Source organism: Chrysemys picta, chromosome 5 (genome assembly GCF_011386835.1).
Source record: "Chrysemys picta bellii isolate R12L10 chromosome 5, ASM1138683v2, whole genome shotgun sequence".
Classification (NCBI taxonomy): domain Eukaryota; kingdom Metazoa; phylum Chordata; order Testudines; family Emydidae; genus Chrysemys; species Chrysemys picta.
In genome coordinates, this window is record NC_088795.1 from 91,125,560 (window position 1) to 91,140,209 (window position 14,650).

At 40.8% G+C, this 14,650-nt stretch overlaps 1 protein-coding gene across 12 annotated transcripts in view; it reads left to right on the forward strand.

Annotated features, from left to right (window-relative positions):
- Positions 1 to 14,650, forward strand: part of CLOCK (clock circadian regulator) — a 114,653-nt gene that overhangs the window by 64,093 nt on the left and 35,910 nt on the right. For 10 of the 12 annotated variants that reach the window (XM_024101604.3, XM_024101597.3, XM_024101603.3 and 7 more), the window contains 4 exons: positions 442 to 532; positions 6,710 to 6,769; positions 8,133 to 8,281; positions 11,380 to 11,471. In XM_024101604.3, the coding sequence (XP_023957372.1) occupies positions 486 to 532; positions 6,710 to 6,769; positions 8,133 to 8,281; positions 11,380 to 11,471 (348 nt within the window). In that variant the 5' untranslated portion in view covers positions 442 to 485. Of the gene's footprint in view, positions 1 to 441; positions 533 to 6,709; positions 6,770 to 8,132; positions 8,282 to 11,379; positions 11,472 to 14,650 lie in introns of those variants that run through there. The other 2 variants (XM_065598033.1, XM_024101606.3) reach the window with 2 other exon arrangements.

Here is a 14,650-nt window from a genome sequence, read left to right on the forward strand (position 1 = left end):
CCAGACCACTCCCACTCCCAGCAGCTTCTGGATTGGAGTCAGTTGCTTGGGGTTATTTTTTTCTTCTCCCCTTATGACAGTTCACTTTGTCATATGCCCTCAAATTTATTCAGGTTCTTTGAAATATGGGCCAATATAAAGAATAAAAAGCTGTTGCTGAATACAGAGGTAAATGAAAGTTTTTAAACTGGCTTAACCCAAGTTGATTCATCATGGCATATAGAAAAGTGATGGCCTCTTAACCTCTGTATCTGGTGAAATAAGATGGTTAGGTTCAGCTATATGAGATACATAACTGACATAAAGAGAAAAGGTGGAGGGAAAATAAAGGTTAGAAGCACTACTCCTTTGGGGGCAAGCGGGAGTTTCATACTTTCTATGAGGGGAAAACCAACATGTTCTACAAAAGTTATATTTCCATTTGTTTCTGTTCTCACCCAGGCAGACGTACAAATGTCTACCACAAGACTAAAGTGTGACATGTTATGTTCTTTACCATAAGGACCCATAAAATGAGCTCCATTACAGACAGGTATGTTGTTAGATGATTTTGTTTTAAATGATTTATAGGTAAACATTTTGATGATGTATTCTTATTTAAGATTAAGAGTAGGAGGACTCCAAGTCAGACTTAAGTGTAATGAGGTTTTGATTTCTGGCAAAGTTAATGTCTGATAACTACACTTTAGTTATGAAAACATAGCTATGTAGCCATCACATGTTGTAGTACATGTTTCTGTTTAAAATTATATTATTTAAATATGTTTTATATTTGGAACAGCAGCTGCCTAATTGGAATTGTGTTTTGAAATTTGTTGTGTTCTTAGGGTTTTTCTCTTGAAACAACTGATCTGGGGACTTGTTTCAGAATTACTTGAATCCAGGAGCTGGGCTCAAAGTGCTTTCCTAGCAATCTGTGGTCCCCTTTTTGTTATAAAATGCTTTACATTAAAGTTTTGAAGTTTTTAGAAAATGAAAGAAGTTTGCCTATTGTATAAGAACACAATTGGCTTTTTTATAATCAGTTCATCTATCCAGAAACTAGGGGTAGAATTCTCAAAAGTGCCAAAATGACAGCTTCCCAAGTCTCAAAAGTGACTTGGGCACTTAGGAAACTAGGTTTCATTGACTTTCAGTGAAACTTGGGCTTTTAAATGTCACTTTTGAAAATGGGACTTAGGCACTTTTGAAAATCCGACCACAGGATTCTCCTGCACTGGCTTATTAAGGAAAAGGAAAGAATAATCAAACACTTTTCATAACATTACACCCTTCCTCCTCTTTTTGTCAACTATGGGTACTATATTTTAAAGTAGTAACAGACAATACAGGTCTAGTGCTTGCATATATCCATTATACTGTAGGTGTGTGTGCATCCTATGCACCAGTGCCAGAGAGTTTTCCTTAGTGGTACCTTTAGGGGCATCCCAGCTCCTCGTGCTTTGAATGGAGAGTATATAAAGGGTGGAGCTGCCCCACTCCTCCTTCAGTTCCTTCTTACCATTGGTGGTCAGAGAGTTCTGTGTTCCTCATGAACAAATTTCTTGCTGCTTTTTTTCTTACCTAGTGGTACTTTTTCAACACTCCATTTTTTTTCTCTTCTAATTTTAAAATTTCTGGTTTTAGTTGAGATATATATATATATATATATATATAAAAATTTTTCAGTCAGGTGGGCCTCAAGGTCTTGCCCTTAACTGGGGCAAGCTTCTGCCAAGATCCCTTGGTTTCAAGTCCTGTTTGGGTTGCCAAAATCCCATGTCTGTCATGTCATTATTCATGCTGCTTCAAGTGCTTGGGTGAGTGCCACAAAAGAGAGACAGGTGCTCCATTTGCAGTAGTTTAAAGGCCCGAGCAAAGAAGCTGAGAGAAGAATACCTTCGTTATATCCTTACGGAGGCTGTCCTTAGGCCAGTGTCTGAACCCCTTTGGTTGTCCAAGGGAAGCTTTTTGACAACTCCTTCTTGGAGTGCTCCTTTAGCTTTACCTGGGAATAGGAGCCACAGGAGATTTCTGTCACTGGGACTCTTGTCTTTGAGGCCGAAGACATTGGAGCAATTGTGGTGAAAGAAGCATAAGAAATAGACACTGGACTCCTTGGAATCCACGAAACAGGATTGCTCCACAGAAGGTCACTCCAGTACCAAAGGTAGAGTGACATCTCTGATCATGGTGGGGCAACAGCTCATATTAGTGCAGACAACGCCAGAGGCCTGTGTGGTGGCGAGAGATGTGCTATGCCTATCAGTACCACTGTCGCCATTGATTCAGGGCAGAGATCCTCGGTCAGTACCGGTGCAGGTTCTGAGGCTGTCAGCTTTGGGGCACTCTGTTGTGGGTCCATCACTTAAGGGCCCAGTACCACTGTCTTTGGCCTCATCCATTCTGGTACCAGCTCTACCCTGTGACATGGTGCCATCATCTAGGAAGCCCTCTATGTTTCCTCCAGTGTCACATTCCTGGCATAGATCCAGAGGATCAGACCCAGTACAGCACAACCATGGCTCTTGGAATACTCTGATTCTTCATCAGACTTTGAGGTGGGCTTTTGAGTCTCATACTACTGAAAGTCCAGAGTGGTGTCCTAGTCCTTTTCTTTTACTCATTAACTGTTTTGAGAAGAGTAGAACCAGGAATCGAGATGGTTGGACCAGGCACAGCTGGTACCCATTACTGTACCAGCCTCCTAGTTGACCTTATTGGATGCTCCCCAGTATCTAGATCAACATTGCAACTACCTCGCAGAAGCAGATCCCTTAGGGAATAATCTTTTTCTGATGGTACTAAGAGGCCTGTGACGGTTGGTACCCATCAACTTTTACCTCAGGATTTACCTCAGCCTGCTTCAGACCAGTAGCCTAATCCAGTACTGTAAGACCATCCTCGGGAGCATATTCCCTTGCCTCCCCTTCATGCATCATCTTCATCACCTGATGAAGCCCTGATACTGGAGTGTCCTCCCTGGTCCCAGATTACCTTTAAGGTGTACCTTAAAGGAGAATGCCAACTCTTTACAAGTGGATCTCGTGGGGGAGAATACCCACCAACTGATTGACCGTGTGCTTCTGGCTATGACAGGAAAGGTAGCCCTGCCTACAAATGATGCCATTATGCAGGCTATTTAAGATACTGTGGAAAACCCCTTCCTCCATTTCACCTGTGGCCAAATTAATGGAATGTAAATACCAGGTTTCATCCCAGAGGTTTGAGCAATTTTGTGGTGGGTTGTCTGGTCTCTCAATCAGCTCTGCAGGATTCCTTGGATGTGGTGGGTTCTGCTGGCAGGGCTATAGCAATGACTATGCACCCTTGTATTTGGCTGCAGACCTCGGGGGTTCCTGCAGACATACAACAGACAAATGAGGCCCATCTCTTTCAGCACTGTCCTTTGTTCTCATCCACAACTGATGAGGCTTTACACACTCTAAGAACTGTAGAGCAGTTTTAAAGCCCTTGGGCCTCTACACTCCAGCTATGAAGAGGACAAAATATCATCCTCAATTCCAGCCTAGACAGCAATATTCCTTCCATCATGCTGACCATTCCAAAAGAAAGCAAAGGTTTCAGAGAGGGAGACCTCTGCCTCTTACTTCCTCGGTCTCCTCATCCAGACATCCACAGGCCACGAAACAGTCCAAGTGGTCACTGAGAACACGATAGCAGTGTTTTATGTGGACAAACAAGGGGGTGCTAAGTCAGACCGCTTCTGCCAGGAGGCGGTTGAGCTGTGGAATTTATACATACAGAGCTGAGTCGCTCTCAGGATTTCTCACTTGCCAGGTATTCAAAATGTCTGGGTGGATCACCTGAGCAAATCTTTCAATTTAGACCACAAATGGTCTCGCAACACAGCCATTCTAGCTTTGGTGTTTGGCATAGGAGGTTTTCTAATGATAGATCTGTTTGCGACTCGGCAAAACAGGAAGTGTCCCCAGGTTTGTCCCAGAGCAGATCACAGAGCTGGGTCAATCTCAGATGTTTTCCTGGTTTCCATAGGATAAGGACCTGATGTGTGTATATACCAGAGCCCCTGATTCCCAGGTTCATTCTCAAGCTGAAACAAGTCAAGGCAGAATGATCATTATAGCTCCAGCCTGGCCAAGGCAGCCATGGTATTATGAGTTATGCAAGCTGTGTACTCGAGGACCCTTGTTTTTGCCACTAACCAGAACTATGGGCAGGTGTTGCACCTCACAATATGGTTCATCAGTGGTCAAATGCAGAGGAGTACACTACTCAGTGGCAGTCCAGAATGTCCTCCTTAATAGCAGAAAACCTTGTACAATAACACCTTATCTGGGTCAGTGGAAGTGCTTCTCCATCTGGGCAACCTCCTATAATGTGTTCCTGACTCAGTCTAACATTCAAACAATTCTGTACTACTTCTTGCATCTTAAGCAGTCGGGTCTAGCTGTCAGCTCCATTAGGGTGCATCTCGTCACTGTCTCAGTGTTTCATTCTCAAATTAATGGTATATCTGCTTTTATTAATCCTATCATGACCAGGTTCCTGAAAGGTCTAGATTGAGTGTTCCCACCTATCTGGGACCAGCGCCAATTTGGGATTTGAATTTAGAGTTATCTACTCTTTTATGGGTCCTCCTTTTGAATCTTTAGCTCTCTGCCTGCTTCTACATCTCAGCTAAGGTAGCCTTCTTATGACCATCACCTCGACTGAGAGCGTGCAAGAGGTAAATGCACTTGTAAGATAGATCAGTGACTCCATTTTCTATGAAGACAAGGTTCACCTTAGACTGCACCCTAAATTCCTCTCAAAGGTAGTATCAGATTTCACCTGAATCAGACTATACTTAGCAGTTTTCTTTCCAAAGCCACGAGTTCACAAGGATGAACAAAGACTGCTTGCTCTGGATGTGCATCAAGCTTTGGCTTTTTACCTGAATATGACAAAGCTCTCTTGGGTTTTTTCCCAGCTGTTTGTTCTGTGGAGCATATGAGAAGTTAACCAATTATAACGACTTTCAAAGTGGATCACTAGCAGCATCACTCTGTTTTGCTGCCAAATGTGTAAAGCCTCTGAGGAGGTAACAGCACGCTCAACCAGAGCACATTCAGCCTTTGCAGCTTTTGTGGCATATGTCCCTGTTATGACTATCTGAAGATCAGTGATGTGGTCTTCCATACATGCATTCACCAGCCATTCCACGCTGGCTGAGACATTAAGGGAAGATGCCAATGTAGGAAGAGTAATCCTACAGTCCCTCTTCCAAAGAGACTCTGAACCCTGCCACCTTGGATTTACAGCTTGGGAGTCACCTATTGTGAGATGGATCTATGCAAGAACTCAAAAAAGAAAAAAAAAAATTACTCACCATCTCATAACTGTTCTTCTTTGAGATGTGTTGCATATGTCCATTATGCAACCCACCCGCCTCTCCTAGAGGATCGTAGTCTACTATTAGTTTCCAGTGCGAAAGAACTGAAAGAGTTCAGGGCAGTTCTGCTCTTTATACCCTCTCCTCCGAACATGAGGAGCTGAGGTATGGGCAGGACCGCCTCTACGGGTACTGCTAAGGAAAATTCTCCAGTATTGGGCGCACAGGATATGCGCACACCTTGTAGTGTAATGGACATCTGCAACACATCTCGAAGAACAACAGTTTGAGAAGGTGAATAACCGTTGGTTTACTAGCATCTACCATTCACAGTATCGCAAATCACTTTACTCACATTTGTGAGTCACAAATTAGAGAGATGAGTGCAAGGTAAGATTTAGAGGGAAAGTGTTTTCATATCTCGAAGGAAGGAAGAAAGAGTCAGAGATTAACTTTCCCAACTCTGAAAAGTTATGGGGAGACAAAAATTGGAGGACTGTACTAAGTAGACGTGGAAATTAATAGAATAGCTTAGAGAGGTAAGATGGAGAAAGTCTAATATGTGGTAGTTTTGAAAGCCGGGCGTGGATTGATTCGCACTTTAAAATAAATACAAAAGAAGTGATGTAGGGAATAAAGTGCAAGATGGTCCTATTTAAGTGAAAGAGTATATTCTGACTTCTGATGTTTAGAGACTGATTTAGGAACACCGTAAAAGGAATTGCAATAGTCGAAAAGAGGCATGGTGTAATGTGTGAGTGATATTCGGAATATTATTTATAGCTCGTTTTAAATTGTATATTTGTAAAATAACAAAATATAGCACATTCCTCTTCCTTCTAATCTTAATAATTTATTACCATATACAAAGGATGCTTTTTTTTTTAAACTATGAATAACCCTATAATTAAAATTAAGGGCTTGCAAACAAACAACAAAGATCTTATAGCAAAGTGATCTGTCCTCTCCTTTGTTTGGAAGGACAGTAGCAAAGGTACTGTTGAAAAAGATTTAAAACTAACACAGGGTGGTGTAAGCTAAGTATGCAGAGAGGATTGTTTGTGAGATATCTCGTTAAAAACTTCAATATTCTGAAAATAACTTGAGAGAGATCTTAAAAATGTCAGCCTTTTAAAATACAGGGTTTTAGTAAACTATCTATAGGCAACAACTTATAAAGTACGTGGATTCATTGAAACTGTTTGGCTTTGTAAAACTTAGATCACAATAAAACAGTGCTCCTATATCTTGGGTTAGTTGATCTATTGAATGATGAGTTTCCTTTGCTTGCCATTTTGTGTATTCCTTCTCATAGTATTAGTAGTCTGTGAGAGACTATTGTGTTCTAATGTTTGTCTGTTTTCTCTCTTGTAGAGATGATGGTAGTATTTTTGATGGTCTGGTGGAAGAAGATGACAAGGATAAAGCAAAAAGGTAGTCTTTTTTTTAAGTTAGCTTATGCTAAAATGTCCTTTATTTGACTGCTTTGGTAAATCCAAATATATTAACAGAATAAAAATGTGACTGTGTTTGTGACCATACAATAAAACAGAACTTCCCCGTAGTGTTTATATGTCAGGTTATGTCATATTTTTCTACATATGGGTTATTTACTTTGAGGTGTTGGTTAAAGGAGTCTTTGTGCCTCAAGTTCAAATATGACAGTCCCTGTATATGAAGACTCTTATTTCAAGTAATGGGCAGCTTGTTCCTTCCCTGTGACAATGGATGTCTTGCATGGAGGATCCCTCCCAAACACAGCCTTCGCTGTCATGACTCCAAGGGTATGTCTGTACTGCATCTGGGAGTGAGCCTCCCAATCCGGGTCCATAGACCACCACTCCCACTCCAGGCTTGAAAGCCTGAGTTCCAATCCAAGTTACGTGATCTCTGAATAGCAGTACTATATAGAATAGAACCTCTTCCCAGGTTACTAACTCAAGTCACTAATTAGGTTTGGACTCCCAGATTTCTTTTATGGTGGTTAAAAGGGTTTCAAGGCTCAAATTGACTTCAGCTGGAACGTGAATAATCTCCACGCCTTCTTGCCTATAGCTGATTTAGAGAATGGCTAGCCAGTAACAGGTTGTTGTGCCCACTGGATTTCTGCTCTTGCAGATCCTCCCTAGAATGGGTGGCCCTCTAATCTTCACCAGTAGGCACAAAGGCATATGTGGCAAGCATCCCATTCTAGTGGTTCAGGCCATCACTGAAATAGGCACTTGCTGCTGTGAACAGTTGGAGAAGTTCTCAGTCATCAGAGTCAAGTGCTTAGATTAGATCGGTTCTCCCCGTTTTGTCCTGCTGACCCACTGCAAGACAAAAGGAAGGAGTGTATATTGCTGGAAATGACTTAGTTTCTGAGATCTCTATTTAACATCCTTGTTCGCTACAGTGACTAGCGATCACCCGGGTAAGAGGACAGCATAGTAGCCTAATTTTAAAATAAACAGCTGAGGAATTTTTGTCCATGTCTCTAAGTCCTCCATATACTTAACACTTGTATCATGACCACAAATGAATGGTTAGATGTTTGGCTATTAGATGAATATTGAATTGATGGTTATATTTGCTGCCATTGTCAAATTTTATCTCATTTTGGTGTTAATCTGTAAGTAGATGTTCATTGTTATATTCACAGAATTTATACTCTCAGTAATACACACCTTTGTAAGAGCTGACTCCTCTAACTCTTGTTCCAAATTGAAAATTTGATTAAAACCTGTCATCTGTGAAATATTCTTGACACAGTTTGCTTCTGTTTTTATAACATGGTTTCCTTTTTTGTGTTTTTCAGAGTGTCTAGAAACAAGTCTGAAAAGAAACGTAGAGATCAGTTTAATGTTCTCATCAAAGAGCTTGGTTCCATGCTTCCGGGTAATGTTCGGAAGATGGATAAATCCACTGTACTGCAGAAAAGCATTGACTTTTTACGGAAGCACAAAGGTAATTCTGTGGTGTAACAAGACAGCTAGAAAACTGAAATCTTTCGATTGGGTTTTGGTTCAGACCTTTAATTCTCCCCAATAACCTGCAAAACAGCTCCCCAAACCAAAGCTGTACAAGGGATATCTTTACAGATGAAGGATTTCCATATACAGACATCATAAATGGAGCATGTTGTTTAGTCACTCAATAAGTAACCAAGCCAAGAAAATGTAGTATGACTAGATTAGCACTGTACAAAGTGCACCAAAATCTTAATTATAGTTTTAGTTTTTGTATTGTTAGTTTTCCCAAAACCTAAACATTTCTGAAGCGTCTCCATTTAATTCTATGAATACATCTACACAGGAACCCCCCCCGCCCCCTTCCCCCCCCCCCCCCCCCCCAAAAAAAAAAAAACCAACGCAAACCCACAGTTCTTGGCAGTGAGTCTCAGAGTTTGGGCCCAAATGTCTACACAGCTATTTTTAGCCTCGCGGCATGAGCTGGAATCAATTGACCTGGTCTCTGAGACTTGCTGCCATGGTGTGCTTTTTTTGTTTTGCTGTGTAGACTTGCCCTGTGTCTCTTTGTGTCTTGTTAGTTTATTCATAAGTTTTATGTTTTTGATCCCTTTCATACATAATAATTCTAAAGATACTTCTTGGGCAGAATTCTGAAGAAAATTATGATTTTTTTATTTTATTTTCATGTCACATGATTATTAGTAGCTGCTTTATAGTACTGCTAGTGTCTGATCTCTGGGAATAAACTGAAGGATTAGCATTTTCTTGTCAGTCCACTGAGTTATTTCCTGTGTACTTTACAAATTCCATTGAAATCCTCAGTTTCAAAGAAACTTCAGTATGACAAGAGAATTTTCTGTTTTGAGAAAATTGCCCTTATTTGTTCCAGTGTCTAAACTAAGGGAGTTTCTTAATGTATTAACAGAATGGATGGTTCTTCCTCTCCATCGTGGTTGAGTTTGATTCAAAAGTATCTTATTTTCTCTCAGTCTTTCTCTCAGTTAAGACAGCCCTGGCTTCCCCCACACCTAGTTTTTTCTCTTGTTCTGTATACATTAATATAGCACCTTGCAGTTCATGCTGGTCGATGTGAGATAAAAAAAAATGTTGTTTACTACAAATGTACTACTAATTATACATGCTCATTATACTAATATACTGTAAAGTTATCCTTCCAGACTCAGCAGCTGAGAGCTATTGCATGCTAGCCAAAAACAAGCAAACTGAAACAAAACACTGTCTGCTAGGTAATATCCAGGGGATATGATGAAGAGAAGTTGCCTTCTGCAACTTTTGAGCAGAATATACTGTCTTTCCCAGGAGGAGGTGGAGAAATAAGAAACATATAAGGGTAATATAACCCATATGAAACAGATGGATAATATAGCAAGCAAAGCTGGGAAGGCGATTCATACATATACCTATCCACATGTTCATATGGTGATTGTCAATACAACTTTCATCACATGGTTATGCTTGCATGCCCGTTGTATGTCCTCTATTTGAGTATTATGGTTACTGTCCTAATAGCACCAGATGCTTTTAAAACAGTAAATACAACAATTAAAATGGAACAAAAAAGAGAAAACATGCATGCATGTATTAATAGATTTAATAACATTAAATGTTTAACCATGCTGTGTTATATTAGTAAGACATATGTTTAACATTGATACTTCTGAAAACACGGAAACAAATCAATCTAGTATCAAACCCCTTTTCTCCAAGGAGAGTTAGTCCATGTAGGACACTCCGGAGTTTTTGTAATGTTTTCTATTGACTAGTTATTACAAGTAGGTGAAATATGCTACTGTTTTGTTTCTTAATAGTTTTATTGCTTGTATTTTTAATGGTTGTTTGCAACATTGGCAAAAAAAAAATGTAAAAATCACCTCTGTAACAAATTTCATCAGTCAACCAGCAAAAAACAATGCATGGATTAGAGATTTTGCCCCAGAAAAGAAGTGCCAGGGTTTCTCTGAAGTTCACTAGAGATTATTGCTATTGATTTGACATGGAAGACTCTCAGATACTATGGTAATGGATGACAGTAGAAAACCATAACTTAGATATCTCAGGCACTTAAAGTCTGGGGTAGGCATTCTTTCTTGTTTTGTTAAAATTGAAATAAACAAGTCAGCTTCCAGAGTAATGGATTAATACAGTTGATACCAGATTGGTGCATCTGAATCAGTACCAAGCTGTAAATAATACACTGCCTCCTTTATCAGAATTATTTTAAAAATTAACCATTTCACAAATGAAGAAACACATTGGAAATTGAAGTTTGTATTAAAATGCAATTTTGAAAATGTGATCACTAACACATACACTAAGAATAATACCTGCCCCACTAAATGAGGGGTGGGCCCACCATTTGCTCAAATTTACAATCTAGGGATCTGGTCAAACTCTGAGCTGCAATTAGAAGATCAAGTACATCAACAGCCAGGACAGCTTTTTATCATTTAAGTACAATCAGGAGTTGTCACTGTTCTTCTCTGCTATGACGGTCATTTGTGTCTTTATCACTTTAAGATTAGACTACTTCAACTTACTCTGCATGGCCTTAAAATTGACCAGAAACTGAAGCTAGTGCAGAATGCCTCAGCCTTCTTATTAAACAGAATGTCTTGCCACAAGCATATTCAGGCCAAGCTTGATGACCTGCACTGGCTTCCTGAGGGTTTCCAGGTGAATTTTAAACTCTTTGTCTCATTTATCTGGAGAGCTCTTGTCCAGCTTAACTCTACATTAATTTGAGATCTGACAGAATCACAGCACAAGGTGATTTGACCGCAGCTGTGTGAATACAAGTTTCTGCTAGCATTGTCTTCCTACTCTCTAAGACAAAACGTTGTCATGCTGTTGGATAACTTTCCATTTTTTAATCACCCTTCCAGGAACTAACATTTTGGTGTGATGAGTGGACTGCAGAAGGGAATGGAAAAAACTGACTTTTTTTTTTCCCTTCTTCATATTACAGCAGACTAAAGAGCTTTCCCTCAATTCATATAATTCAGTGGTGTGAATTAATTGCTTCCAGGAGTCTGAATCATAAATGAATATTCATGTATATGTTTCTGATTACAGAAATCACTGCACAGTCAGATGCCAGTGAAATTCGACAGGACTGGAAACCTACATTCCTTAGTAACGAAGAGTTCACACAGTTAATGTTGGAGGTATATTACTATGTCTATCTTTTTGAAAAGAGAGGATTCTCCTTAGCAAACCACCACTATGTGATGATAGAATCTTTTAGCTTAATGGTATTCCTTTTCAAATCCATATTTTAATTGCAACACTATCTACCTAGAAATCTGCAAATAAGTATCTTTTTACAAATGTAATTTTAACTAAATGGGCTATAATATATTGTAAATACAAAAGTGTACTATTAAGTTTATGAAAACTGTTCTTTAAAACTATAATTATAAATCATTTTTTTAAAAGGCATAACTCTGTATCTACACAAAGATGACTGGTACCTTTATGGCAGAGTTAACTTAGTTTTTTATGCTTAAACTAAATGCTAGTTACCAAAACTATTCAACATACTCTCTTCTTGATTGGAAGTATGGCTATAGCTTGTGAAAAGAGTATGCATAATAAAAAATGTCCTTTGCGTATCTGCATATTATCCACAAAAAAACCTATGTTAAAAAGCAGATTATTGAGGTTGCAAACTCAAGTACTCAGCCATTAGGAAATGCATTAAGGTTGCCTGTGCAACTTTAATTCAACCCCTTGTGCATACGCATTATGATACAGTCTTTAATTACATCATCACATATTACTTTTTCTCAATTAGTACAAAGAATGGGCAGGGCTCGCTTAATGAGCAGATATTCAATATTCTGTTTTTTCCCCTGTGTTGCTCAACATGTAGCCCTCGACCTTATTTACTGCACATTATTAAAATTCTGCTCTGAAGATTGAATTATTAATTTCCTTATGGGCTTTTCTGTGGTGCTTACCACTATAGTATCAGAGTGCTTCATAAGCATCAATTTTGACAACACTCCTGCAAAGTGAGGGAGTGGTATAATCCCATTTTACAGATGGGTAACTGAGGCACAGAGAGATGACGGTCAAAATAATACCTACCTCTTGTATAGTGCTTTCATCAATAAATCTCAAACCACATATAAAGAAGGTAAGTGTAATTACACCTATTTTACAGATGAGAAAACTGAAACACAAAGTTAGGAAGTGACTGGCCCAAGGTCACCAAGCAGGCGAGTGGCAAAGCTGTGAATAGAACCCAGTTCTCCCGAGTCCCAGTCCAGTGCTCTATCCACTAGGCAACACTTCCTCCCCTTTAAGAAAGTTTTGTCCAACTTGGAACTTGCTAACAGATGAGATACAGCAAGCACTTAAAGAACTAAAAAATTATCTTGTACAGAAATTCAAAGAGCTGGGAGAAAGCCAGCAGAAAGCAAGAGAAGCACTCTTGAGCATGGCCCTGAGAGGGAGCAGAGAGACAGAGCTCCTTGGAGCACAAAGCTGGTTGCAAAGGTAGACTAGGAAATTGTAAGCAAGGAAACTGCCTGCCATTTTTCAATAGTGTTCAAGGGAAACAGAACTTCCCTGCAATTTTGTGTTTATACAAAGAAATTTCTGACTCATCATAGGGGAAACAAATCTGTGAGGCCCAGAATATGGGCTAACCACTCGGGCCAAGAGGGGCAATACTGGGGCAAAAGTTATAAACTAATTCTGGGTTTACAATTTGTTACACATAGGATCTGACTTCATATGTTCAAAGCGCAGCTTCCATTGACTTCTGTTGAGACTGAGAGTGCTCAACACTTATGCAAATCAGACCCCAGGATCTCAAGTTGAGTGCCCAGAAACAGCGACTACCTGTGAAAAATCTGGTTTAAGCAATGTGCCCAGTTTCACTTAGGAACTTTGTGGAAGAGGCAGGGATAGAATCAAGTTCTCAAAGGCATTATTTGACTGCCTTAACCATGACACCATCCTTTGTTCAGCCCCATTGGAAGCAAGACAGTAGGTCGTGGATGTGCAATAAAGCCACAGTTTTATTCGCTTAAATATCTGAAACTACTTGGCAATAAATTGTACAATATAGTTCATCATCATTTCCTTAAACATTACCATCTCTTTGAGGGGCTGTTGTCACCTCTCCGTCTTTCCTACCTGCTCCCTGACCCCCACCACCCTCCTTTTTTATGAAGGTTAAGAGGGCTATAAAAGGAGGGGGGTTGGCTCCCCACTATACCAGATGTAGGAGCCTTGAACCCCATAATGGATGCTTTCTTTCCAATCCTTTCCCAGTCCATTTTATCTGATAACTGTATCCTTTCCATGTATCTGCCCTGGATATCTGCTGCCTCCCCTTCATCTTGCATGGTCCTCTCACCTCAGCTTTCTTCCCCCTTCCACTCCTGTGGCTACCACCTAAACTTCTGCCAGCACCATTGGGTGGTAGCAAAAGGCACAGGCAAGGACTTGGCTGCTAAACCCATCAACAACAACGAGGCCCGCTCAGTCAGCAAGAAGGGCCAGGGCAAGAAAAAAGGGAAAGAGCTCTGCCCAGTTCGCTTCTTCCATTGCAGCAGCTGCTACTGGCAGTGGTTCACCTTCCCTGTGCTGTCCCTTCATAGAATCATAGAATATCAGGGTTGGAAGGGACCTCAGGAGGTCAGCTAGTCCAACCCCCTGCTCAAAGCAGGACCAACCCCCAGACAGATTTTTGCTCCAGATCCCCTAAATGACCCCCTCAAGGATTGAACTCACAACCCTGGATTTAGCAGGCTGATGCTCAAACTACTGAGCTATCTCTCCCCCCCACCCCGGGTTGCCTGCCCTTCAGCTCCACAGGCATATGCCCAGGTAGCCACAGCCGTACCCAGTGCCCCATCACCATATGCAGTGGCCCCTCCATCTACCATTGCCACTGTTGCTGTCTCCTCCTTCTCCATCTGTGACACTCAGGGCCCCCTTTCCCTTCCCTGAATAGGAGGCACTGTGTTTGCTGTCTTCTAGTGGCCGCCTCATCCCACAACGAAACCTGTGTGCGGGCGTAGGCTCAGATGGTGGGGCCCTTGGACATTGTGATGGCTTCTAAGATGTACAGGAAGGTCATCTTCCGGGCAGCAGAGGTTGCTGCTCAGAAGGCGGTGCAGAATGGCATTTTGGTGGGGGTCTCTTTGTTCCCCTCAAGCCCTTGGAAGACCTGAGAATACAGTGATGCTTACTTCCATCCTGTCCTTCCTCCCCAATGCTACCCTCCTGCTTGCTCTCTCATCCTTGGGGAAACTGTTCTCCCCTCTTAGTCTTCTTCCTCTGGGCTGCAAGTATTTCTTCCTCAGTCACATGCTCTTATTCCTTAGGC